The 26,652-nt window shown below is 47.6% G+C and overlaps 6 protein-coding genes across 6 annotated transcripts; all 6 read left to right on the top strand.

Annotated features, from left to right (window-relative positions):
- The first annotated feature begins 57 nt into the window (after nt 1–57).
- LOC145652630 (alpha-2-macroglobulin-like protein 1) lies at nt 58–4,723 on the top strand. Its single transcript, XM_081703560.1, has 17 exons — nt 58–128; nt 336–462; nt 741–862; nt 1,202–1,253; nt 1,333–1,413; nt 1,505–1,681; nt 1,814–1,895; nt 2,029–2,185; nt 2,264–2,338; nt 2,414–2,576; nt 2,746–2,939; nt 3,372–3,587; nt 3,675–3,793; nt 3,888–3,996; nt 4,068–4,130; nt 4,257–4,362; nt 4,526–4,723. The coding sequence occupies exons 1-17, from the start codon at nt 126–128 to the stop codon at nt 4,570–4,572; spliced, it is 1,893 nt and encodes a 630-aa protein (XP_081559686.1). The 5' UTR covers nt 58–125; the 3' UTR covers nt 4,573–4,723.
- Nucleotides 4,724–5,960: 1,237 nt separating this feature from the next.
- On the top strand, nt 5,961–8,486 carry LOC145652643 (uncharacterized). Its single transcript, XM_081703602.1, has 3 exons — nt 5,961–6,043; nt 6,121–6,176; nt 6,272–8,486. Exons 1-3 carry the CDS (start codon nt 6,027–6,029, stop codon nt 7,318–7,320), a joined length of 1,122 nt encoding a protein of 373 aa, XP_081559728.1. The 5' UTR covers nt 5,961–6,026; the 3' UTR covers nt 7,321–8,486.
- A 4,165-nt stretch (nt 8,487–12,651) lies between these two features.
- On the top strand, nt 12,652–16,466 carry LOC145652684 (alpha-1-macroglobulin-like). The gene is made up of 12 exons (XM_081703804.1): nt 12,652–12,725; nt 13,106–13,289; nt 13,604–13,760; nt 13,893–13,945; nt 14,053–14,073; nt 14,203–14,371; nt 14,525–14,609; nt 14,694–14,820; nt 15,209–15,323; nt 15,462–15,571; nt 15,987–16,223; nt 16,380–16,466. Exons 1-12 carry the CDS (start codon nt 12,652–12,654, stop codon nt 16,464–16,466), a joined length of 1,419 nt encoding a protein of 472 aa, XP_081559930.1.
- A 92-nt stretch (nt 16,467–16,558) lies between these two features.
- On the top strand, nt 16,559–17,572 carry LOC145652683 (alpha-2-macroglobulin-like protein 1). The gene is made up of 4 exons (XM_081703803.1): nt 16,559–16,580; nt 16,679–16,824; nt 16,955–17,104; nt 17,372–17,572. The coding sequence occupies exons 1-4, from the start codon at nt 16,559–16,561 to the stop codon at nt 17,570–17,572; spliced, it is 519 nt and encodes a 172-aa protein (XP_081559929.1).
- Nucleotides 17,573–18,132: 560 nt separating this feature from the next.
- LOC145652631 (alpha-2-macroglobulin-like protein 1) lies at nt 18,133–22,799 on the top strand. The gene is made up of 17 exons (XM_081703561.1): nt 18,133–18,203; nt 18,411–18,537; nt 18,816–18,937; nt 19,278–19,329; nt 19,409–19,489; nt 19,581–19,757; nt 19,890–19,971; nt 20,105–20,261; nt 20,340–20,414; nt 20,490–20,652; nt 20,822–21,015; nt 21,448–21,663; nt 21,751–21,869; nt 21,964–22,072; nt 22,144–22,206; nt 22,333–22,438; nt 22,602–22,799. Exons 1-17 carry the CDS (start codon nt 18,201–18,203, stop codon nt 22,646–22,648), a joined length of 1,893 nt encoding a protein of 630 aa, XP_081559687.1. The 5' UTR covers nt 18,133–18,200; the 3' UTR covers nt 22,649–22,799.
- Nucleotides 22,800–24,038: 1,239 nt separating this feature from the next.
- LOC145652649 (uncharacterized) lies at nt 24,039–26,552 on the top strand. Its single transcript, XM_081703612.1, has 3 exons — nt 24,039–24,121; nt 24,199–24,254; nt 24,350–26,552. Exons 1-3 carry the CDS (start codon nt 24,105–24,107, stop codon nt 25,396–25,398), a joined length of 1,122 nt encoding a protein of 373 aa, XP_081559738.1. The 5' UTR covers nt 24,039–24,104; the 3' UTR covers nt 25,399–26,552.
- Nucleotides 26,553–26,652: the final 100 nt, after the last annotated feature.

The raw sequence follows: 26,652 nt of genomic DNA, 5'->3' as shown, positions 1-26,652 counted from the left end.
CCCCAAAAGTCGACCTCACGGCCTTCCAGCCTTTCTTCGTGAGCCTGACCCTGCCCTACTCCATCGTCCGTGGAGAGGTGTTCACGCTCAAGGCCACAGTCTTCAACTACCTCCCCTCCTGCATCATGGTAAGTGGTCCCAGTGTCTCCATCCCCCTATGGGACAGAGGAGCTGATTATCCCCACGGTAATTCCTACTTGACTGTTCACTGAGCAGTGAGTCCCCACTTATGGCTCGTGTGTGGAGGTTTTGTGCTGGAAGTACCTGTGAGCCACATGGAATGCAGGGGCAGTTGTACAGTGCTGGGCTCTGACGCACTGCATGTGTGTTTAAAGGTACAAGTGATGCTGGCATCCTCAAATCAGTTCTCAGTCCAACCCTGCAAGAGCTGCATTTACACACACTGCCTCTGTGCTGACGACGGCTGGACCTTCACGTGGGTCGTCACGCCCTCCGTGTTGGGTAAGTCTGACGTCAGCTGAAATTGGAAGACTGGACATGTATTTTTATCCACATATTTAAGAAGCGGATTGGAATGTGGAATTGCTGAGGTTGGCGGCAACAGCTGTCTAGCAGTAATGCTCTTCATTTGTGTTCCACTATTGCAGCCTTCTCAGAAGGCACATTCCAACTTGCAAAAATGTGTTGAGTAGCGTTACTGCTCTTTCTGGATGTACAATTATGCATTTCATTAAGTAGCTTGACGTTTCCAATGCCCAATTTGGGGGGGTGTATTGTAGGTGAGGTGGTCTTCACAGTGACTGCAGAAGCAGTACAGACATCTGCACTGTGTGGGAATCGGGTGACCGGTGTGCCGGAGAAAGGACGTATGGACACGGTGGTTCAGACCCTGCTGGTGGAGGTGAGTTCCATTGGGGTCTCCTCCACCCTGAAGAGCCCCAGTAACCACAACTCCCCTTACTGGAGTCTGCCAGTAGCTGTACGCTTCTGAGCATTTGAACACTGCTGGAACGATATGAATACCAAACTTGGTTGGGTGGCTATTCTCCTCAGTCGGATGGGTGTGTGTGTGTGTGTATATCTTGCACACCAAACCCCCCTTTTTTTTTTTGTGTGGTTCCAGGTAGTCTGTACTGTGATGGGTGGGGTTGTTCACTGTTAACTTGACAGAAGGATACTGAGCAGACTAAAGGGTTTTGTTCTGGTGGTTCTGACTGCATACTACTTCTTCCTCTGACAGGCAGAGGGCACCAAACAATCCAACGCTTACAATGAGCTCCTCTGTCCTGCAGGTCTGTAGTCCAACAATGTTCTCACTTGGGTTGGTGAGTGAGATGATGTCTCTCTGATGGCCCTTTTCCCATCCTCTAGGTGTTGTGGAGAGAAATGTTACACTGAAGTTGCCTAAAGTGATTGTGCAGGGTTCCCCCACTGCCTTTGTCTCTGTGCTGGGTGAGGACACTTGCAGCTACACACCCATTCATTTGGAATTGAACAAGGTCTTGCGTATGGACACGCACAATTCTGGTGACTCTCTCTGCAGGAGATCTGATGGGCCATGCGCTGCAGAACCTGGACAACCTGCTGGCCATGCCGTACGGCTGCGGTGAACAGAACATGCTGCTCTTTGCCCCCGACATCTTCATCCTGGGGTACTTGGAGAGCAGCGGCCAGCTGACGCCCGCCATCAGGAGCAAAGCCACCTCCTTCCTGCTGAGTGGTGAGGGCACACACCAGTGGCTCCCAGACTGTGTGCAGGATACCTGGGGGGGTGGTTTGATTTTCTGCAGTTTATTCTGGACCTTTTGGCAGCATGAGCCGAGCAGCCTGTTTCTCCCCATGACTGATGCAGGCTACCAGAGAGAGCTGACCTACAAGCATGAGGATGGATCGTACAGTGCCTTTGGGACCTCCGACAACTCGGGCAACACCTGGTCAGTCTCGCACAAACCAGATGGTTCCTGTACAGCTCTCAAATGACACCAGACCCCTGGCCGTGTTATGGATGGCTCTTATTGAAATGAATGAATATAAAAATCAGAAGCTCCCTGGTGTCTGTGTACTCAGGCTCACTGCGTTCGTGATGAAGTCTTTCGAAAGCGCAAAGCAATACATCTTTATCGATCAGACGGTCATCGATCAGGCCAAGACTTGGCTGGGCAACAAGCAGCAGCTAAACGGCTGTTTTGCCTCAGTGGGCAACCTCATCCATGTGGACATGCAGGTCAGGACTCTGCAGTGCAGCAGATGTGTGGTGCAGCACTCCTGTGAGCCGGCTGGCTGACTTTGCGCTCTTACCCAGGGTGGAGTGAACGATGAGGTGACCCTCTCGGCGTACGTCACAGCTGCTCTACTGGAGTTGGGCACCCAGAGGACAGTGAGTGCTCCCCTTCCTCAAACGGTTCCCTCTAGTAGTCTGTGTGAACATGCCTTACTGTGTTTGCCATGGTAGGACCCCATGGTTTCCAAGGGTTTGGACTGCCTGAGGAACATCTCTGCACAGGTGAACTCCACCTATGCCATCGCCCTCCTCTCCTACACCTTCACACTAGCTGGAGACCAGGTGATGAGAGGAACCCTGCTCTCCCGCCTGAACCAGCGAGCCGTAGTGACAGGTCAGACTTGCCCAATTTGACCTTCACTGGATGTTGGTATCTGGCTGAGAACTGGCGTGTTTTGGAGGCTGCATGTGTCCATAAATACAGAGCAATTATGGTGATGGTTGGCTGGTATTTACCGGAGAATCTTGGCCGAGTGGGCTCGGTGCTTTTCTGTCTCCTTCAGTGGATGGGCGGCACTGGGGCAGTGGACGTGTTGGGACGGTGACGGACTCTCTGGACGTGGAGACGACCTCCTACGTGCTCTTGGCTGTGCTCTCTGGACCCCTGCTGCCCCAGTTTGAGCTGGGCTACAGTGCCAGCATCGTCCGCTGGCTGGGCCAGCAGCAGAACGCCTTTGGCGGTTTCGCGTCTACGCAGGTAGTGCCCCCCCTTCGCACCGCCAGCTCAAATATTGTCACTTTGTAGCCCGGCGTGAGTATGATCTTTGGCTCTGCTAATAGTTGGCTCGCTTGATTCAGTTTCTCGAGATGTTTACACCTCAACAGCCACCTTTTAATTCTTGCGGATGCTCTTATCCAGAGCGCCATAGCCACCGCTGCCCTGAGCACGTGTGTAAGGTACTTGACTTGTAATTGGCTAAATGTGCTTTCATTTCCTCATGGGATGCATCCTAGCCAGTACAGTAGGTTGGAGCAAGATACCAATGAACGCGAATACTGGGGTCAATGCTGATGCCTAGCAGTACAAAAGGGCTTGAACTCTAGTCCTTCTTGTTTGTTGGATGACATCAGTGTAAAACCATACCCTAGAAGAAATGCCTCCTGTTTTGAATCCCTTTTCTCTGCCCAGGACACTGTAGTGGCTCTTCAGGCTCTGGCAAAATACAGCACTGCCACCTACAGTACAACAGGCACCATTGCGGTGACTGTGACGTCACCCCTCGGCTCGAAGACCCAGTTCACGGTGAACCAGAGCAACAGACTGCTGTACCAGCAGATCCAGCTGCAGGAAGTGACTGGGGTGTACAACGTCAGGGCATCAGGCCAAGGCTGTGTGTTTGTGCAGGTCAGTCTGGTGCCCCTTGGTGTAGAGATGCTTGAAGAGCTTCTTGGGTGTAAAAATGACTCTGGGGTACTTGTATTTCTCCTCCAGTTCACCCAGCACTACAACATCCCGCCTCCCAATGACTTCTCCTCCTTCAGTATCGCGGTCAACACAAGCTCAAACTGCAGTGCCCCAAACCTGTCTGTGGGGGTCACTGTGACTGTCAGGTGAGCTCTACTAGAGCACAAGAGGAAAGGATGGCTTTGGATGTATAAAGTCTGTCCATGTAACCCTGTGACTTTGCTTTAATTCACCTTTCAGGTATAACGGTAACAGGACTGAGACGGACATGGTGGTCATCGAGGTCAAGCTGCTGTCTGGCTTCAGTCTGGTTGAGGGGTCACTGATGCCAGTAGCTGGCTCTACAGAGGTAACTTTGACCTCACTGAAAATACCCATCATGCATTAGCTGGTCTGCTCACAAAGAACCTGTGTCTACAGGTGAAAGGCACTGTAAAACGCGTGGATCCAACGGAGAGAAACGTAGTCATCTACCTGAACGGGGTAAGAACAGGCTTTCGCCAGATCAACTTGCTTGTAAGATGAACAGTGTGTGTCGGAGGCCACCGTTACCATGGTGTTTGTCCCATCATTTTGTATGGTGACTGCATCGGTCTCCCTTTTCCCCAGCTGAAGAAGGGAGAGACCAAGACCTACACTCTGGTTATCCAGCAGGACATAGCAGTGCAGAACCTGAAGCCAGCTGTGGTGAAGATCTACGACTACTACCAGCCCAGTAAGAACCAGTCCTGTTATCTTCCGAAACCGTCATGGAAGATGAGGGAGAGGGTTGGATAGAAATGACCAATATGCAATTAAGGACAAGGATCATATGAACTGAATTCGAATGTCCGCCTGTGTAGTATGAATAAGAACCGGTTTTCCTTTCTCTCCTGTAGGTGATGTGGCCGTTACACAATACACGTCTCCATGTAACGAACGGTAGACCACGTGCCCTGCTGCCTGCACTAATGTTGGCCATGTTGTACTGCATTGTACCAGGAGAATCTGTCCCTTTACCTGAAGTGTAAATCGGCTCTAATGCTACTGGGTGACTGTTGTGTAATTACTCGGTTGTATTGAAATAAATTCTCTTGTGCAGTGTACAAATGCCTTGGTGGGGGGTTTTTGTGGTCTTCACCAGTGTTCCCTCATCTGCCTGAGCGCTCTTGTTACTGGATCACTGCTCAGCATAACTTGCCATTCAGAGCAAGACTAGTCATAAATTGAACATTGGTGGGGAGGGTCACAGGGAATTCACTCTCTCATGAGGAGAGAATTGAGGGACAAAGTATACTAATGCTCAGAAATCTATGGATTTGTAAGAAGACGAGTCCAGATATTGTGACCAGGTACACTTGGGTGTGCATCAAGGACCTCCACTTCTGTCCTGTTCCATCTACTAATCTCCTTCTCAGTGGTTTAGTTGACACTAAAGCCATTTATCATACAGGTACAGCTACACAGGATATATGAATATACAATAAATTAAACCTGCTGCTACTCTACATGTTCACATGCATCACTACAATGACTGACTGACGCATTAGACTTCATGTGGGATTTCTAATGTAACTAAATATCAAAACAATGTTCACCATCATATCCAACTAACATTGTTGGATTCTGCATGGACCACCACAAACTCGGAACTGTACAGTACATCATCCCCCCCCCCCACCAGATCTCTATCAGGTCCTGTAAAATACACAGTGCACTTCTACGTGTTTATCTCTCTTTAAAGTGAGGAGACGCGTCCACGCTGTGTCTGTTTAAAGGGAGTAAACATGTTCATTTGACATTGATAAGGTCAGTGTAATACATTTTCATGGAAAGGCAAAATACAATTTTATCTGAAAAGGATGTCAGGACATTTTGAGAATCAACCTCCATGTTAGAATTTTAATCATAATTGAGTCTGAAAGATGCTTTTGTATTCCTCACAACTCCAGCCTACATCTAAACTTCAAGACTACATGTATAAAAGGAATAGCAATGGCTCCAAACAAAAATAAAGTGTGAAATGGATATTTGCTGGATTTGAATGTTTGACAAACAAACAGCCAAACTCAATTCCATCCATGTGAGAAGGAAACAAACAAACCAGAAATGAACATTAAGGCCTGTACAATTAATGCAGCCTCTGGGACTACAGCAATATTACTGATATGCTTACTATATCTCCAAGTATTTCTAGCTCTTGTTACTCGCTCGTAGGTTCCTTTAATTGGTTAGGTAACAGCTGTAAAGAGTTTGAACTGGTGATTCTTATCAGCTAACTTTAATGAGAGGCTTAAAAGGAATGCAGACAGGAAGGGAGCTTGTGTCTGTCTGCTTCTCTCAGGGAGAAGGGTTGGTGTATGAAGCTGGGTATTGGGGTGTCCCCTGTCTAGTGGCACAATGTGGTGGCGCAGAAGGTAGTCGTGTGGTGTTACCTTGTGCATGTTTAAGACTGCAGATTATTTTCGTGTTTAAATTTCCTTTTGTCTTGTAGGCTTTGGTTACTCCTCCCTGTTGTATTTCTGCTGAGAGATGCAGAGGGGCTTGGTGGTAAGAAAGTGTTCAGATCAAGCTACAGCTAGTGATGCTTTGTGTCCATGTTCAGGAATTTAAGCAATCTCTCTGCTCTGTTCATCCCCTTGAAGTGTGGAACAAAAGATCTGCACCACACTGGTATGGTGTAGCGACATCAGCTTCTGTGGCTCAGCCCCAAGAAGTCGACTACCTACCTTATCTGACCAAGATGGAGGGCTCTCCTTCCAGTGTTGCATCCAAGCAAAGTAGCTCTGTGTTTCCTCGGCAAGGCCCGGAACCCGGTCAGACTCCGGGTGGATGGTCAAGGAGTGCTTCCAGAAGTCAAATGGATTCAAGTGCTCAGACTGCAAGTGGCTCTGCTGGGTATTACCAGTCTGTGTTCCAAGGTGGCCAGCAACTTCCTAGACTTGTAACCCAACCCCAACTGCAGGACTCTTCTGGTAGTGGTGAAACTCAGTTTCAGGGGCAGAGTGCTAATCGTGCCCTTGGCACCCCCCAGACTTCCAGTAGCCTTTTTCAACAAGGTGTCTGGCATCAGGGGTCTGCTGGCAGCTTGGACTCTGTATCCAGTGCTCAAGGTTTCCCGAGTCAGTATACTGGTTCAAGGACGCACGCTGTGTCTGTTCAATCTGCTCCCACCCATCAGGGAGACTACAGGGCCCCATCCTCAGGCCACCCAACATACCATCCTTCGAAGAAGCTCCAACCTCCTCATGTTCCCTTCCCTCAATCTCAAAGCTACACACAGCTGAAATCCAGACTCTTTTCTTTGGCTAGCCACAGCGCCAGCGGGAGTTCAGGTGTAACCACTACTGGCCGACAGCCGGTCAAGGATGCGCAACAACGTGGGGCCGTTCCTTCTCGGGTTTCGAGTAGATGGCAGACGTGGAGACGGCAGACTGGCAGTGATGTTCCACAAAAAAGCAGTTACTATGCGTTTCTGCCAGCCCAGAGTGCAAGTTCTGGCTTGGGCTCCACCAGCCAACAGGGAGCTGGTTATGCTACACAAAAAAGCAGCAGTTATTATGGACTTGGGCCTGTGCAGGGTGCAAGCATGTGGCAGTCCTCTAGCCAGCAGTCTGGCAGACATGCTCCACAAACGAGCACCTACTATGGACCTTTTGTATTCCATGGGTGCAGGCACATGGCAGCCATCTAGCCCTGACCAGCCTTCAGTACAGACTGCCCAGACCCAGCTGGAGGGTTCGAGTGTGAGTTCTTGTGTGACCTCAACTAGCGGACAGCCAGTCAAAGATGAAGCACACGGAAGCTCTCATGGGACTGTTCCTTCTCGGGTTGCAAGTAGATGGCAGACATCAAGCCAACAATTTGCATCCCAGACTGGCCAGTCCCAGATGCAAGGCTCCAGTGTGAGTTCGAATGTCTTTACTAGCCAACAGTCTGCCAGTGGTGCTGCACAACAAGGCAGCCCCCATGGGTCCCCCCCCATTGTCCGGTTGGGAGCACAGGGCAGACATTGAGCCAGCAGACTGCATTGCACACTGATCAGTCCCAGAAGGGGGTCCCAAATCCTCCCCAAACTGGATCCCACATTGTAACCTTCAACCAATACAACCCAGCAAGTCAGACCCCATCCAGCATGTATGGGTTGTCCAAAGGGCATCTTGGCACTTGCTCTAGTGGCTGGGGACAGAATGCTGTGATGCAGGCAGGTGTAAGGCAACCAGCATCTGCTGTGGATTTTAATGTGGACCAGCAATCCTCTGACGTGCACTTATCCTACACTGGTTCCCCATCAAGTGTGTCCAGTGGTTCAACCAGCTACAGCTTCACTCAGGACTTGCCTGGTCACTCCTACTACCATCACAGTAAACCCCAATTGCTTCCTACCCAGTTCAGTGGGATGGTCAAGCACTAGGGCTCAGGCTAATGCTGTTCAGCAAAAATGATGCTGAACCTGTTCTTGGTTCTTTTCAAAATAATCCTGCTTTCTTAAATAAAATGTGTTGCCAACACTGCTGTCTCTGCTTGGTTTCTGTTCAACAATGGTGTGTAAAATGTGAAGGGAACACTAGCCAAACAGACTCTGCAGTGCGTTTGGCCTTTGCTCTATGTATACATTTAGGTGGTGGTTGTGGCACTTGTTGAACTAGGACAACGCTGTAGTGGTTGGCAACACCTGTAGAAGGCTTTTGTTGTTCTTTGTGTGTTTGTTTCTCCTCTATACTGAGACTGGTTCATCACATGTTCACAATCTATTGTCTTGCAACTCTGGTCTACAGATCCCCTAGACTCGACGGTCTCACTTATTCCCAATGTTCAGCACAGACTGGTGGTAGCAGGGGGCTGGAATTGCTATCAGCTGTTCACCTTTGTGTTTTCAAATTCTCCTCCCAAGAGCCTTGTTCCCTATGGGGGGGGGGGGGGGGGGACGTACCTCACCTTTTGTCTGTTCTGTGGTCATTAAAACTCTCAAACCTGATCTGATATTTCTTCAGATTCATGTGTGTGTGTGTGTGTGTGTACTATCATTAATGTTGTGTTCTCTGCTAGTTTTGAGTACAAATCACTAAACTAAAATAGGCTTTCCTTACTGTTCAATAGAGGTAAGTGGACTGTAGAGCAAGGCAGGTCCTAAGGCGTGATTTGTCCTCCTTTGAAGTGTCCGTCAGACCACTGGAATGTTAGTGGTGATATTGAACAATGCAACACATCAGGCTCATTCACACACCAGCATGTTCACTGGTACATTAATATACGGACTCAGGCTTGTACATTACAGGCAGCTGGCTGTGCATTTGAGGTATGGAGAATGAAGAGTGACGTATGGTCTGGAACAGAAAAACATTCCAATAATCATTGCCTCTTTATGAATACTAGGCACTCGTCTACAGTAATACATTCAGTTCATTTCCTGTACAATATGAATATACCGTACTGAGGTGGTCCAACAGCGCTCTCTAGGGGGGAAGCACTAGTGCTCCTCTATTATTACATGCGAGGTTCTAGAACGAGCTGGACGTAGAGCTGAACACTTCTACGCCAACTAACACGTCATATATATCGCGCACATCCCAACTAGCACTTCACTCCACACTAGTATGGCTTTACAACATTGCTAGTGAGAAGTGACGTGATTAGTGCAGAATAATAACAGTGTAGAATTAGCAACTCAGTAGGCTCCCGTAACGGGTTTACAACAGTCAGTTCTCAGTAATAAGTGAACCAAACCTTGCCAATGTCTTAACATGTACTCTTCACTAGAATAAACAGTAAGGAATCAGCTTACGTCCCACACAGCACGTGGAGAACAAGGACGTCACTGGATACACGCGCTGCGACGTCTCTTCTGAACCTGTCGCCGCAGATCTCTGACGTAGTGTGTCGTCGCTCCATAATGACGTGTACCTTTAAGAGCAGTCTGTCCAACACTTGCAGTGGAAATGGAGCCTAAAAATACTTCAGAAATGATTTGCATATGGTCTGTTGGTCTACACTAACACTGCGGGTAAATTCCTTCCAAAGGTCTGCAGATACGTTTGGAAATATTGACATGTATGTAGATAGCTGCGTCAGACTTACTGCATCATATTTTGAATCTTGCTTATGAATGCTAGCAAGTCCTTGTGCACAGTGGTCTGAAATACTGGCAGAGAAAGCGGCTGTGGAGGGACGAAATGAGGCAACATTAGGACAACTTACCAAAAGCAGAAATGTTTTTAGAGCAAAGCACAGAGATGTATGGTTATTTATACATTTAACAGGTACCACTTTAGGCCTTTTAAAAAAGCAACACCACCAGTGCCAGGACAAACTACAGGTTTATTAATACAATTTAAGAACCATAAGATTAAATATAATGAGCAGAAAGTCTGGTTGTGAGTTTCAAGCACAAAGGGCTTCACAGACATTTAACGTGGACACCATCACATATGTGCATAAACCACTTCAGCAGTACAATTCGTGATAAACTACAATTTCCACACCTAGTTAAACCCTGCCATAAAATTCTACATCACAATTTCATAGAAACAGGAAACTCTCATGGCGGGAACAAAACGTGACTCCACAAAATACAAACATATTATCCCACATCACAACTAAAATTAAGGAGATCAACAAATATTAAAACATCATGTCACCTTACATCATATTCTATATTTACCAAAATTGTGCAATACACCCACCCACACCCACACTGCCTGGCCAAATAGGTAAGAGTCTCCCATTGGATAATTACTACATGGGTGAGTATGTTTCAGCTGGCAGCAAGCTATTTAACCCTAACTGATGCAGTGAGTAGCTTCTCATTTGTTAAACAACCATGTCAAAAGACACATCCTGTGGTCGTGGAAAAGATGCTAATCTGTTTCAGAAGGGTCAAATTCATGGCATGCATCAAGCAGAGAAAACCTCTAAGGAGATTGCTGAAACTAAGCAAATCGGGTTAAGAGCTGTCCAACGCATTGTTAAAAAGTGGAAGGACAGTGGGGAAACATTATCTTCGAGGAAGGAATGCGGTCGAAATAAAATCTCGAATGATCGTGATCGGCGATCACTTAAACGTGTGGTGAAATCAAATCGTAGCAAAACAACATGTTTAATAGTGAAAGTAAGAGCATTTCCACATGCACAATGCAAAGGGAACTCAAGGCATTGGGACTAAACAGCTGCGTAGCCTTAAGAAAACCACTTGTCCGTGATTCTGACCGGCAAAAACGGCTTCAGTTTGCTAGGGAACATAAAGATTGGACCCTGGAGCAATGGAAGAAAGTCATGTGGTCTGATGAGTCCAGATTTACCCTGTTCCAGAGTGATGGGAGCATCACGGTGAGAAGAGAGGCGGCTGAAGTGATGCACCATCACTCCTAGTGCCTACCGTACAAGCCTGTGGGGGCAGTGCTATGATCTGGGGTTGCTGCAGTTGGTCAGGTCTAGGTTCATCAACGTTATGGGCCCAAAGAATGAGGTCAGCTGACTACCCGAATATACTGAATGACCAGGTTATTCCATCAATGCATTTTTTTTCTTCCCTGATGGCACGGGCATATTCCAAGATGACTTGGCGCAATGCTCCAAATCTCCCATCATCAATACAAGATCTTGGGGAAAAATTAATGCAACTTTGGACAGAAATAAATATTGTGACTTTGCAGCAGCTTGTGGAAATGATGCCACAGCGAATGCGTGCCGTAATCAAAGCTAAAGATGGTCCAATGAAATATTAGTGTGTGTGTGTGTGTGTGTGTGTGTGTGTATTTATAATATATATATATATATATATATATATATATATATATATATAAATAATTAGATATAGCTTATATGCGAATAACACAAAATGTCCTAAAGCGCTAAAATTTGGCCATTTTAAAATTAAAATATGAACCGCTGGGACTCATGGACAGTAATTAGACATCAATCTTGGATTAAAAAGCCCAAACTAATTGTTCGAAATGCAATATGTTGAAAAAGGAATAAGATTTCCTTTCTATAATCAGCCAACAATTTACTCTGAGTTTTTAAGTATGAATACATAACCATTAAAACATGACTCCGAACAAGTTCGACAAATGAATCGTAACAGCGCAGGAGCGACATGACAAAGCAACCGACTTTGTATTAGTCCATATTCTCTAAACACTTACTGAGAGAGCCTTACCTAGTTATTCTTATTAACACAAGTGAAGAACTGAAAAGGATAACAAAAGAACAACACACACAAACTGACAAAACAATCTGCAAAATAATCACTTTCTCTAGTTTTGTATGTGTTTGAGTAAAAAGAACAATTCTAACGGCCAACAGATACATTTAGCTGACACTTTTATCCAAAGCAACTTACAATTATGACTGAGTACAGCTTGAGCAATGGCGAGTTAAGGGCCTTGCTCAGGGGCCCAACAGAGGCAATTTGGCAGTGAACCAGCAATGTTCCATTTACAAGTAACCTCGACCACTGAGCTACTGCTATCAAACATTATCACATAGAACATTTATAACAAAAGAACAAAAAAAGATAATGTTTTCAGACCTTGACTAAAACAAATTCATTCATTTTTAAAAAACACAATACTACTGTTTTGACTCAGAAATAGTTCAGAAATCAACATGTGGTGAAACGACTCGTTTCATCGAAGCCTTCGTGCATATTAGTATGCGCTCCACCCGTCTCGCACATTGCTCGTTAAACCGATTTGGTTTAGGAGATCGCCTCATCAGTACCTCATTAAATAGATTTGGTTTAGTAGATAGCCTAATCAGTACCTCGTTGAGTAGATTTGGGTTTTTTGTCATTGAATGACAACATTGAGGAGAAATTCAGTCGTGGATAGGCTGTGAGAGTGACGCTAAATGCTCCAACCCAATTAACTCAAACTTTGACCGAACTGATAGGTTATTTGATAAGTGGCGCAGTAGCTAGGGCAGGGCTCAAAGACTTTTCCCCCGTGAAGGGGAGGGGCTTATTATTTATAGCATGAGCTCCCAGGCGGTCTGATTGTCTGGTGGTGGTGGAGTTGCGGTCAGGATGCAGCGCTCCGTGGTGTTTGCCACTGTGCTTCTGCTCCTCCACAGGGCTGTTGCCTTTTTCTCTAATGACACGTATGAGTGTTTATTCTTTCTCCCATATCTGTGTTTGTTACATTTGTGGTAGTATTTGTTGGTTTAAAGTAAGCTGTAGGTCTCTAAATTTGTCTGTATTATTTATAGGATTGCCTATTTGTTTACTTTGGGCCAACATGATGGATTAAAATGCATGCCACAAAAACAAAACAAAAAACCCCCCCAATTCTCAGTTTTGCTGTATTTTTCACTTGTGCCAGGTTTCATGAGTAATTGGATGATGACAATAATACAGATATTATGCAAGTTGCTATACAAAAATTGGAGGCCTATTTAATGGTTTCCATGGATGGGCAGTGTGGATTTAGGTCTTTCTAATCAACCGTATGTCAACTGGTTTTATCTCTGTTCCCCTTCAGGATTTACCTGTTGACTGCCAATTCCCAGCCTGTAGGGGGCAGTACTGAGACACTGTGTGTCCATGTCCACACCGCCCAAAAAAGCTTATTGTTACATGTGACTCTGGAACACGGGCAAACCAGCAAGACTCTTCTGAGCCAGACTGTTGTAAGCCAAGACCACTACCAGTGTGTTTCCTTTAAGGTCCGTACCCTCACTGTCTACAACATATTAAAGCCACAAAGAAACTGGTTTTTAATCAAGCAGAGCCCCATGTGAAAATGGAGCCTTTACTAGAAAGGTCTTTTGACTTGGCTTGTGTCCCAATTTTATCCCAGTTTACATCTCTCATTCCTTTTGTAGTTTTGGTCTGTTTTTTGAACATGTTCTCTGTGTAAGTTGCTTGTACAAGCACACATGTGGGTGATTGAGGAATATCAGAGACCCTCTGTATCTGCACATCAGATTAGAAGAGGTTTTCTGGGTTCACTTTGCTAGTTTCTTTCTTCATTAAACAGGTTCCTGCTGTAAGCATAGATACAGAAGCATCCATTGTCTTTGAGGTAAAAGGGAAAACTACATTCCTAAATGGGACAACAAAGATCCTCATAAAACCTCCTGCTCAGCTGACCATCATTGCAACAGACAAACCCTTGTACAAACCAGGACAGACAGGTATTGTTGGTGGTTTTGGACTGGGGTTTCCTAAAGGAGGTGCAGGGGGAACTCGACAGCCATGGATCTAAACCGGTCTCTTTCTGAGTGTTTGGAGGGTCAGCAGTATTGATGCTGTCTTTCTCTCTACAGTGAAAATCCGGATAGTGTCTCTGGATTCCAACTTCCTCACCTACAATGGGATGGTAAGGGAGTGAAATGTGCAGTTTTTCAAGTTGTTCCATAAAATAAAAGGACTGTTGCAGCAGTGTATGCCACTGATGTGAAGTGTGTGTCTCTCTCTCTCTCTCAGTTCTCAACAGTGGAGCTGCAGGTATGAAGTGTGCAATATGCATCATCACTCTGTATGTATTTACTGATTCTGGAACTGTGTCCTGGTTGCTATGGAAGTTCTTTGCTCATAGTATATTTGAGGATCATTGCATGCTGCTGCTGTCTGTAGGACCCCAACTCCAACCGTATTGGTCAGTGGCTGAACATGTCCACATCCAGCGGCTTCCTGGATCTGTCGTATCCCGTAAGCCCCGAGGCTGCAGAGGGATTCTATGTCATCACTGCCTGGAATGAGGGGAATGAACCAATCACGCAAGACTTTGAAATCAAGAAATATGGTCAGGCGCAGCACGGTTTTCAGTTGGGATTTAATGATCAGTGTTTGGGACAGTATGTTTAACTTGTCTTGAGGGGCTCATCTTAAGAATTCTTTAATGAAGTAAGGCAAAGGTTTGATGTGGGTTTAATATTTTGAAACCCCTCCCCCATAGTGCTGCCAAAGTTTGAAGTAACCATAGAGCTTCCTCCGGTCATAACCGTTCTGGACACTAAGGTCACGCTCAAAGTGTGTGCAAAGTAAGAGCCATTTAAACCTTGAGACTGAACCACCTGGCGCAACATTATGTATTCCTTACTCCACAACCTCCACCCTGGCTGTAGGTATACTTATGGGAAACCAGTGATGGGGTCTGCGACTGCCGTGGTCTGCCGCAGAAGTTACGGATACTGGTGGTTTGCGCCAGGCCCTGCACAGCTCCCAGACATCTGTAGAACTTTTACCATGAAGGTTGGTCCACTTGGTCACCTGTTCCTGCAGATGGTATTGAGAAGCTTCTAAGAAACGTCTAGTCATTTAACCTTCATTGTTTTTAAAGAGACTTTTGCCACCAAAAAGTAGCAAATCGTACAAAAGAAAGGAAAGCTCCCTTCATAAGTATTGAGACTTCCTCAGATTGCTTTGTAGTCCTCAAGTGAAGCAGTTTATGCCCCATGGAGGTGGCCATGTGTTAAAATGGGTTTAGTACAGAAGCTGAGACTTCTAGGTATAATGTGAAGAATCATTGGCGAAATTTCATATGAGGGAAAAGGTACCTGAACGATCTGTTTGGGTATTTTCTTGGGCAGTAATTGTTCTACAGTGTTTCTGAACTCTGTCTGGTCCATATTTACTCTAGACTGACAGGACAGGCTGCGGGTCCTACATCGTTGACCTGAGTGACTTTGCACTGAATGATACACGATATGAAGACATTATTAATGTTGATGCTGAACTGGAGGAATATGGGACAGGTGAGGTTTTCCCACTCTCTGACCCCTTAATGGCTTTAAAAATAAGTGACTGAATATTTGAAAAGGTTTTCTTTACTTGCAAAATGGTCCAAGTGAATGCAGACATTTGTTTGAAAGAGGTGTGTGTTTCAACCACAGGAGTGGTCCTGTCGGGGTCTGGAAGCTCTACTGTTACAAGTGACATCGTCACTCTCACCTTTGTGGACGCTCCGGACACGTTCAGGCTTGGGTTGACCTACAAAGGAAAGGTAATTACTGGTCCTTTTTTTTAATGGTTTGCAATACCTGGCGTGAACTGTGTGCTGTTTAGGGGTCAACATGTAGCACAAGTTTCAGACGGTTGGTTTGGTGGGGGGTGTTTTTTAAATCCGTCTTAGATTAAAGCCACTGGTCCAGACTCCGCTCCTATGAAGAATGAATCGGTGTATCTGGTTGTGAATTATGCTGGGAACAAAAACGCAAGCTGGAAGTTGGTTACCGATGGCAACGGTGTCGCCCCCTTCTCCTTAGACACGCGTTCATGGGGTTCACAATCCGTCTCTCTTGAGGTCTGTGAAGTCCGCCTTTTGTTGGAAAGGGTTCTTGTAAGTGTTACAAGCATAATCAATGTCTTGCCTTGTCTGACCCTTCTAAATGTGTCCCTTTTCTTTCTCCTCATAATAGGCCCAATATCTTGAGGAAAAGAAACCACTTGGAAATATGGCCAACATGAGAACACCAAACTACCTCTTTGCTTACCTGTTGGTTCAGCCCTTCTACTCCCAAAGCAGAAGTTTCCTGGCACTGCAGCGCCCGCTGGAGGTGTTCAGGTGTAATGGACATGCTACAGCACTGGTTCAGTACATCATACAGGGCAATGCACTGGAACCAACCCAACTCTCCCTAGATTTCTTCTACATGGTACGATCTACTGTCAGGTCACCATTTGCAAACTTGCAGCATATTGGTCTCCAGAAATCTGATTTTAACTTGGACTCCCGCCCCCCCAATTTCTTGTCCTGTTGGACATGCTGTTTTGGAAGGCGTTTGTGAACACAATCTCCGTTGGGTGTGCAGGTGATGTCCCGGGGCAGGATGGTGCAGACAGGAAGCATCTCTGTGGCTGTACAACCAGAGAGAGGTCCATGCACACTTGCACTGTAGCCACAACACGGCCTCATCCTGTTGAAATGGATGTAGAGCTCAATTGTAACTGTTGGATGTGCACACCTGATTCTTCCGTTTTGATTTGAAAGATGACGAAACAAAAGGGCTCAAGTTGGGCCTGGGAAACTCTGGAGGGCTCTGAAGCTCCAGGACTGATGCCCTTTCTGCTCTAGGTGCTGTGTTCTAACTGTCCTGTGTGTGTGTAACAGAGAACCGAGGAGGAGTGGTGGTGCCCCTCCAGGATGTGCGTGCTCTGTCTCCGCTCGTCCAGGTAGTGGTGTACGCCATGCTCCCGAGAGGGGAGGTGGTAGCCGACAGCATGGACTTCCCCGTTGAGCTGTGTCTGGCTAACGAGGTCAGAATGTCACAATGTTCTAGTGGTCTTGTGAAGTAAAATGTTGCCGTGGCTGGTCTCCACTTCATAAGAAGCTGTATCCATTTACAGTGTAGCTTGAGGTTCTCACTAGTCTCTCATGGTCTCCCAGGTGTCTCTGAATTTCTCTTCTCCTGTGGAGCTGCCCGGGAGTTCTGTGGAGTTGATGCTGAAGGCTCGCCCAGGCTCGCTGTGCTCCGTGAGGGCCATCGATCGGAGCCTGTTGCTGCTCAGCCCGGACAAGGAGCTCAGCGTTGAATCTGTACGTTCATACCGAAGCCCTAAAGCTCCAGGGTGCTCAGGTCTGTTCCAGCTGAGCCACCCACCTGCAGAGCTCTGATCCAACACTTGTGCAGATGTTCTCCAGAACCCGCATTAACCTGATCAGGGTTGAACTCCAATTCAGCAGCAGCCCACCAATACTTGGATCAAATGCTTTCTCTTGCTCGGCTCATATTTTGCACAGTTGTGCAGCTGTTAAACGCTCATCGAGTCCTATGGCTGACTCTCGCATCTCATGTCATCCTAGGTCTTTAAGCTGCTCCCTGTCTACAAGTTGTCTGGATACCCAGATGGCACTGAAGACTTCTACCCTTGCTCTGAGATGCCACCTCGCCTGCCAAAGCCTCTATTAAATGCAAGACTCGCCTTCCCTGGTCCATACAATGGGAACGTTGATGTGTACCATGTCTTCAAAGTAAGAAATAGTTTTGGCACCCAGGGTTTGTAGTTGATATATGCTGTTGTTTGAAACACTGTTCCCTTTTCTCAGGATGCTGGAATCAAGACCATTACCAATGTTGACCTAAGAAAGCCCTTTGACTGCAGGACTTTGTGGCAATTTGGCTGTAAGTGGCATGAAGTCCTTTTGAGTGAAGAAATGCATATTGTATCCGATATTGAAGAAATATTCTCTCAACAGTTGAAAACGTAGCCTTTGCCAAAGAACTTCCTGTAGGCTCTGGTGAGACTCCCTCAGACCAAAACCCACCAGCCGCCACGGTCCGCAGATACTTCCCAGAGACTTGGATCTGGGACCTTGTTTATGTGGGGTGGGTACACCTGGGCTGTGGCTCAAACCTGTTGCCACCAAATGCAGTGGCCTCGTCTGACCAGTTTTCCTTCTCCTCACCAGGACGTCTGGGTTTACTAGGGTCAACGAGACCGTCCCAGACACCATCACCACGTGGGAGGGAGGCGCATTTTGTACATCTCCGGTCGGGTTTGGCGTGGCCCCAAAAGTCGACCTCACGGCCTTCCAGCCTTTCTTCGTGAGCCTGACCCTGCCCTACTCCATCGTCCGTGGAGAGGTGTTCACGCTCAAGGCCACAGTCTTCAACTACCTCCCCTCCTGCATCATGGTAAGTGGTCCCAGTGTCTCCATCCCCCTATGGGACAGAGGAGCTGATTATCCCCACGGTAATTCCTACTTGACTGTTCACTGAGCAGTGAGTCCCCACTTATGGCTCGTGTGTGGAGGTTTTGTGCTGGAAGTACCTGTGAGCCACATGGAATGCAGGGGCAGTTGTACAGTGCTGGGCTCTGACGCACTGCATGCGTGTTTAAAGGTACAAGTGATGCTGGCATCCTCAAATCAGTTCTCAGTCCAACCCTGCAAGAGCTGCATTTACACACACTGCCTCTGTGCTGACGACGGCTGGACCTTCACGTGGGTCGTCACGCCCTCCGTGTTGGGTAAGTCTGACGTCAGCTGAAATTGGAAGACTGGACATGTATTTTTATCCACATATTTAAGAAGCGGATTGGAATGTGGAATTGCTGAGGTTGGCGGCAACAGCTGTCTAGCAGTAATGCTCTTCATTTGTGTTCCACTATTGCAGCCTTCTCAGAAGGCACATTCCAACTTGCAAAAATGTGTTGAGTAGCGTTACTGCTCTTTCTGGATGTACAATTATGCATTTCATTAAGTAGCTTGACGTTTCCAATGCCCAATTTGGGGGGGTGTATTGTAGGTGAGGTGGTCTTCACAGTGACTGCAGAAGCAGTACAGACATCTGCACTGTGTGGGAATCGGGTGACCGGTGTGCCGGAGAAAGGACGTATGGACACGGTGGTTCAGACCCTGCTGGTGGAGGTGAGTTCCATTGGGGTCTCCTCCACCCTGAAGAGCCCCAGTAACCACAACTCCCCTTACTGGAGTCTGCCAGTAGCTGTACGCTTCTGAGCATTTGAACACTGCTGGAACGATATGAATACCAAACTTGGTTGGGTGGCTATTCTCCTCAGTCGGATGGGTGTGTGTGTGTGTGTGTATATATCTTGCACACCAAACCCCCCTTTTTTTTGTGTGGTTCCAGGTAGTCTGTACTGTGATGGGTGGGGTTGTTCACTGTTAACTTGACAGAAGGATACTGAGCAGACTAAAGGGTTTTGTTCTGGTGGTTCTGACTGCATACTACTTCTTCCTCTGACAGGCAGAGGGCACCAAACAATCCAACGCTTACAATGAGCTCCTCTGTCCTGCAGGTCTGTAGTCCAACAATGTTCTCACTTGGGTTGGTGAGTGAGATGATGTCTCTCTGATGGCCCTTTTCCCATCCTCTAGGTGTTGTGGAGAGAAATGTTACACTGAAGTTGCCTAAAGTGATTGTGCAGGGTTCCCCCACTGCCTTTGTCTCTGTGCTGGGTGAGGACACTTGCAGCTACACACCCATTCATTTGGAATTGAACAAGGTCTTGCGTATGGACACGCACAATTCTGGTGACTCTCTCTGCAGGAGATCTGATGGGCCATGCGCTGCAGAACCTGGACAACCTGCTGGCCATGCCGTACGGCTGCGGTGAACAGAACATGCTGCTCTTTGCCCCCGACATCTTCATCCTGGGGTACTTGGAGAGCAGCGGCCAGCTGACGCCCGCCATCAGGAGCAAAGCCACCTCCTTCCTGCTGAGTGGTGAGGGCACACACCAGTGGCTCCCAGACTGTGTGCAGGATACCTGGGGGGGTGGTTTGATTTTCTGCAGTTTATTCTGGACCTTTTGGCAGCATGAGCCGAGCAGCCTGTTTCTCCCCATGACTGATGCAGGCTACCAGAGAGAGCTGACCTACAAGCATGAGGATGGATCGTACAGTGCCTTTGGGACCTCCGACAACTCGGGCAACACCTGGTCAGTCTCGCACAAACCAGATGGTTCCTGTACAGCTCTCAAATGACACCAGACCCCTGGCCGTGTTATGGATGGCTCTTATTGAAATGAATGAATATAAAAATCAGAAGCTCCCTGGTGTCTGTGTACTCAGGCTCACTGCGTTCGTGATGAAGTCTTTCGAAAGCGCAAAGCAATACATCTTTATCGATCAGACGGTCATCGATCAGGCCAAGACTTGGCTGGGCAACAAGCAGCAGCTAAACGGCTGTTTTGCCTCAGTGGGCAACCTCATCCATGTGGACATGCAGGTCAGGACTCTGCAGTGCAGCAGATGTGTGGTGCAGCACTCCTGTGAGCCGGCTGGCTGACTTTGCGCTCTTACCCAGGGTGGAGTGAACGATGAGGTGACCCTCTCGGCGTACGTCACAGCTGCTCTACTGGAGTTGGGCACCCAGAGGACAGTGAGTGCTCCCCTTCCTCAAACGGTTCCCTCTAGTAGTCTGTGTGAACATGCCTTACTGTGTTTGCCATGGTAGGACCCCATGGTTTCCAAGGGTTTGGACTGCCTGAGGAACATCTCTGCACAGGTGAACTCCACCTATGCCATCGCCCTCCTCTCCTACACCTTCACACTAGCTGGAGACCAGGTGATGAGAGGAACCCTGCTCTCCCGCCTGAACCAGCGAGCCGTAGTGACAGGTCAGACTTGCCCAATTTGACCTTCACTGGATGTTGGTATCTGGCTGAGAACTGGCGTGTTTTGGAGGCTGCATGTGTCCATAAATACAGAGCAATTATGGTGATGGTTGGCTGGTATTTACCGGAGAATCTTGGCCGAGTGGGCTCGGTGCTTTTCTGTCTCCTTCAGTGGATGGGCGGCACTGGGGCAGTGGACGTGTTGGGACGGTGACGGACTCTCTGGACGTGGAGACGACCTCCTACGTGCTCTTGGCTGTGCTCTCTGGACCCCTGCTGCCCCAGTTTGAGCTGGGCTACAGTGCCAGCATCGTCCGCTGGCTGGGCCAGCAGCAGAACGCCTTTGGCGGTTTCGCGTCTACGCAGGTAGTGCCCCCCCTTCGCACCGCCAGCTCAAATATTGTCACTTTGTAGCCCGGCGTGAGTATGATCTTTGGCTCTGCTAATAGTTGGCTCGCTTGATTCAGTTTCTCGAGATGTTTACACCTCAACAGCCACCTTTTAATTCTTGCGGATGCTCTTATCCAGAGCGCCATAGCCACCGCTGCCCTGAGCACGTGTGTAAGGTACTTGACTTGTAATTGGCTAAATGTGCTTTCATTTCCTCATGGGATGCATCCTAGCCAGTACAGTAGGTTGGAGCAAGATACCAATGAACGCGAATACTGGGGTCAATGCTGATGCCTAGCAGTACAAAAGGGCTTGAACTCTAGTCCTTCTTGTTTGTTGGATGACATCAGTGTAAAACCATACCCTAGAAGAAATGCCTCCTGTTTTGAATCCCTTTTCTCTGCCCAGGACACTGTAGTGGCTCTTCAGGCTCTGGCAAAATACAGCACTGCCACCTACAGTACAACAGGCACCATTGCGGTGACTGTGACGTCACCCCTCGGCTCGAAGACCCAGTTCACGGTGAACCAGAGCAACAGACTGCTGTACCAGCAGATCCAGCTGCAGGAAGTGACTGGGGTGTACAACGTCAGGGCATCAGGCCAAGGCTGTGTGTTTGTGCAGGTCAGTCTGGTGCCCCTTGGTGTAGAGATGCTTGAAGAGCTTCTTGGGTGTAAAAATGACTCTGGGGTACTTGTATTTCTCCTCCAGTTCACCCAGCACTACAACATCCCGCCTCCCAATGACTTCTCCTCCTTCAGTATCGCGGTCAACACAAGCTCAAACTGCAGTGCCCCAAACCTGTCTGTGGGGGTCACTGTGACTGTCAGGTGAGCTCTACTAGAGCACAAGAGGAAAGGATGGCTTTGGATGTATAAAGTCTGTCCATGTAACCCTGTGACTTTGCTTTAATTCACCTTTCAGGTATAACGGTAACAGGACTGAGACGGACATGGTGGTCATCGAGGTCAAGCTGCTGTCTGGCTTCAGTCTGGTTGAGGGGTCACTGATGCCAGTAGCTGGCTCTACAGAGGTAACTTTGACCTCACTGAAAATACCCATCATGCATTAGCTGGTCTGCTCACAAAGAACCTGTGTCTACAGGTGAAAGGCACTGTAAAACGCGTGGATCCAACGGAGAGAAACGTAGTCATCTACCTGAACGGGGTAAGAACAGGCTTTCGCCAGATCAACTTGCTTGTAAGATGAACAGTGTGTGTCGGAGGCCACCGTTACCATGGTGTTTGTCCCATCATTTTGTATGGTGACTGCATCGGTCTCCCTTTTCCCCAGCTGAAGAAGGGAGAGACCAAGACCTACACTCTGGTTATCCAGCAGAACATAGCAGTGCAGAACCTGAAGCCAGCTGTGGTGAAGATCTACGACTACTACCAGCCCAGTAAGAACCAGTCCTGTTATCTTCCGAAACCGTCATGGAAGATGAGGGAGAGGGTTGGATAGAAATGACCAATATGCAATTAAGGACAAGGATCATATGAACTGAATTCGAATGTCCGCCTGTGTAGTATGAATAAGAACCGGTTTTCCTTTCTCTCCTGTAGGTGATGTGGCCGTTACACAATACACGTCTCCATGTAACGAACGGTAGACCACGTGCCCTGCTGCCTGCACTAATGTTGGCCATGTTGTACTGCATTGTACCAGGAGAATCTGTCCCTTTACCTGAAGTGTAAATCGGCTCTAATGCTACTGGGTGACTGTTGTGTAATTACTCGGTTGTATTGAAATAAATTCTCTTGTGCAGTGTACAAATGCCTTGGTGGGGGGTTTTTGTGGTCTTCACCAGTGTTCCCTCATCTGCCTGAGCGCTCTTGTTACTGGATCACTGCTCAGCATAACTTGCCATTCAGAGCAAGACTAGTCATAAATTGAACATTGGTGGGGAGGGTCACAGGGAATTCACTCTCTCATGAGGAGAGAATTGAGGGACAAAGTATACTAATGCTCAGAAATCTATGGATTTGTAAGAAGACGAGTCCAGATATTGTGACCAGGTACACTTGGGTGTGCATCAAGGACCTCCACTTCTGTCCTGTTCCATCTACTAATCTCCTTCTCAGTGGTTTAGTTGACACTAAAGCCATTTATCATACAGGTACAGCTACACAGGATATATGAATATACAATAAATTAAACCTGCTGCTACTCTACATGTTCACATGCATCACTACAATGACTGACTGACGCATTAGACTTCATGTGGGATTTCTAATGTAACTAAATATCAAAACAATGTTCACCATCATATCCAACTAACATTGTTGGATTCTGCATGGACCACCACAAACTCGGAACTGTACAGTACATCATCCCCCCCCCCCCCACCAGATCTCTATCAGGTCCTGTAAAATACACAGTGCACTTCTACGTGTTTATCTCTCTTTAAAGTGAGGAGACGCGTCCACGCTGTGTCTGTTTAAAGGGAGTAAACATGTTCATTTGACATTGATAAGGTCAGTGTAATACATTTTCATGGAAAGGCAAAATACAATTTTATCTGAAAAGGATGTCAGGACATTTTGAGAATCAACCTCCATGTTAGAATTTTAATCCTAATTGAGTCTGAAAGATGCTTTTGTATTCCTCACAACTCCAGCCTACATCTAAACTTCAAGACTACATGTATAAAAGGAATAGCAATGGCTCCAAACAAAAATAAAGTGTGAAATGGATATTTGCTGGATTTGAATGTTTGACAAACAAACAGCCAAACTCAATTCCATCCATGTGAGAAGGAAACAAACAAACCAGAAATGAACATTAAGGCCTGTACAATTAATGCAGCCTCTGGGACTACAGCAATATTACTGATATGCTTACTATATCTCCAAGTATTTCTAGCTCTTGTTACTCGCTCGTAGGTTCCTTTAATTGGTTAGGTAACAGCTGTAAAGAGTTTGAACTGGTGATTCTTATCAGCTAACTTTAATGAGAGGCTTAAAAGGAATGCAGACAGGAAGGGAGCTTGTGTCTGTCTGCTTCTCTCAGGGAGAAGGGTTGGTGTATGAAGCTGGGTATTGGGGTGTCCCCTGTCTAGTGGCACAATGTGGTGGCGCAGAAGGTAGTCGTGTGGTGTTACCTTGTGCATGTTTAAGACTGCAGATTATTTTCGTGTTTAAATTTCCTTTTGTCTTGTAGGCTTTGGTTACTCCTCCCTGTTGTATTTCTGCTGAGAGATGCAGAGGGGCTTGGTGGTAAGAAAGTGTTCAGATCAAGCTACAGCTAGTGATGCTTTGTGTCCATGTTCAGGAATTTAAGCAATCTCTCTGCTCTGTTCATCCCCTTGAAGTGTGGAACAAAAGATCTGCACCACACTGGTATGGTGTAGCGACATCAGCTTCTGTGGCTCAGCCCCAAGAAGTCGACTACCTACCTTATCTGACCAAGATGGAGGGCTCTCCTTCCAGTGTTGCATCCAAGCAAAGTAGCTCTGTGTTTCCTCGGCAAGGCCCGGAACCCGGTCAGACTCCGGGTGGATGGTCAAGGAGTGCTTCCAGAAGTCAAATGGATTCAAGTGCTCAGACTGCAAGTGGCTCTGCTGGGTATTACCAGTCTGTGTTCCAAGGTGGCCAGCAACTTCCTAGACTTGTAACCCAACCCCAACTGCAGGACTCTTCTGGTAGTGGTGAAACTCAGTTTCAGGGGCAGAGTGCTAATCGTGCCCTTGGCACCCCCCAGACTTCCAGTAGCCTTTTTCAACAAGGTGTCTGGCATCAGGGGTCTGCTGGCAGCTTGGACTCTGTATCCAGTGCTCAAGGTTTCCCGAGTCAGTATACTGGTTCAAGGACGCACGCTGTGTCTGTTCAATCTGCTCCCACCCATCAGGGAGACTACAGGGCCCCATCCTCAGGCCACCCAACATACCATCCTTCGAAGAAGCTCCAACCTCCTCATGTTCCCTTCCCTCAATCTCAAAGCTACACACAGCTGAAATCCAGACACTTTTCTTTGGCTAGCCACAGCGCCAGCGGGAGTTCAGGTGTAACCACTACTGGCCGACAGCCGGTCAAGGATGCGCAACAACGTGGGGCCGTTCCTTCTCGGGTTTCGAGTAGATGGCAGACGTGGAGACGGCAGACTGGCAGTGATGTTCCACAAAAAAGCAGTTACTATGCGTTTCTGCCAGCCCAGAGTGCAAGTTCTGGCTTGGGCTCCACCAGCCAACAGGGAGCTGGTTATGCTACACAAAAAAGCAGCAGTTATTATGGACTTGGGCCTGTGCAGGGTGCAAGCATGTGGCAGTCCTCTAGCCAGCAGTCTGGCAGACATGCTCCACAAACGAGCACCTACTATGGACCTTTTGTATTCCATGGGTGCAGGCACATGGCAGCCATCTAGCCCTGACCAGCCTTCAGTACAGACTGCCCAGACCCAGCTGGAGGGTTCGAGTGTGAGTTCTTGTGTGACCTCAACTAGCGGACAGCCAGTCAAAGATGAAGCACACGGAAGCTCTCATGGGACTGTTCCTTCTCGGGTTGCAAGTAGATGGCAGACATCAAGCCAACAATTTGCATCCCAGACTGGCCAGTCCCAGATGCAAGGCTCCAGTGTGAGTTCGAATGTCTTTACTAGCCAACAGTCTGCCAGTGGTGCTGCACAACAAGGCAGCCCCCATGGGTCCCCCCCCCATTGTCCGGTTGGGAGCACAGGGCAGACATTGAGCCAGCAGACTGCATTGCACACTGATCAGTCCCAGAAGGGGGTCCCAAATCCTCCCCAAACTGGATCCCACATTGTAACCTTCAACCAATACAACCCAGCAAGTCAGACCCCATCCAGCATGTATGGGTTGTCCAAAGGGCATCTTGGCACTTGCTCTAGTGGCTGGGGACAGAATGCTGTGATGCAGGCAGGTGTAAGGCAACCAGCATCTGCTGTGGATTTTAATGTGGACCAGCAATCCTCTGACGTGCACTTATCCTACACTGGTTCCCCATCAAGTGTGTCCAGTGGTTCAACCAGCTACAGCTTCACTCAGGACTTGCCTGGTCACTCCTACTACCATCACAGTAAACCCCAATTGCTTCCTACCCAGTTCAGTGGGATGGTCAAGCACTAGGGCTCAGGCTAATGCTGTTCAGCAAAAATGATGCTGAACCTGTTCTTGGTTCTTTTCAAAATAATCCTGCTTTCTTAAATAAAATGTGTTGCCAACACTGCTGTCTCTGCTTGGTTTCTGTTCAACAATGGTGTGTAAAATGTGAAGGGAACACTAGCCAAACAGACTCTGCAGTGCGTTTGGCCTTTGCTCTATGTATACATTTAGGTGGTGGTTGTGGCACTTGTTGAACTAGGACAACGCTGTAGTGGTTGGCAACACCTGTAGAAGGCTTTTGTTGTTCTTTGTGTGTTTGTTTCTCCTCTATACTGAGACTGGTTCATCACATGTTCACAATCTATTGTCTTGCAACTCTGGTCTACAGATCCCCTAGACTCGACGGTCTCACTTATTCCCAATGTTCAGCACAGACTGGTGGTAGCAGGGGGCTGGAATTGCTATCAGCTGTTCACCTTTGTGTTTTCAAATTCTCCTCCCAAGAGTCTTGTTCCCTATGGGGGGGGGGGGGGGGGACGGACCTCACCTTTTGTCTG

Source organism: Electrophorus electricus, chromosome 20 (assembly GCF_041902795.1).
Source record: "Electrophorus electricus isolate QZ-2024a chromosome 20, ASM4190279v1, whole genome shotgun sequence".
In the NCBI taxonomy this organism is placed as follows: Eukaryota; Metazoa; Chordata; class Actinopteri; order Gymnotiformes; family Gymnotidae; genus Electrophorus; species Electrophorus electricus.
Note: the sequence above shows the minus strand (reverse complement) of the source record. Positions and strands in the feature narration are given on the sequence as shown.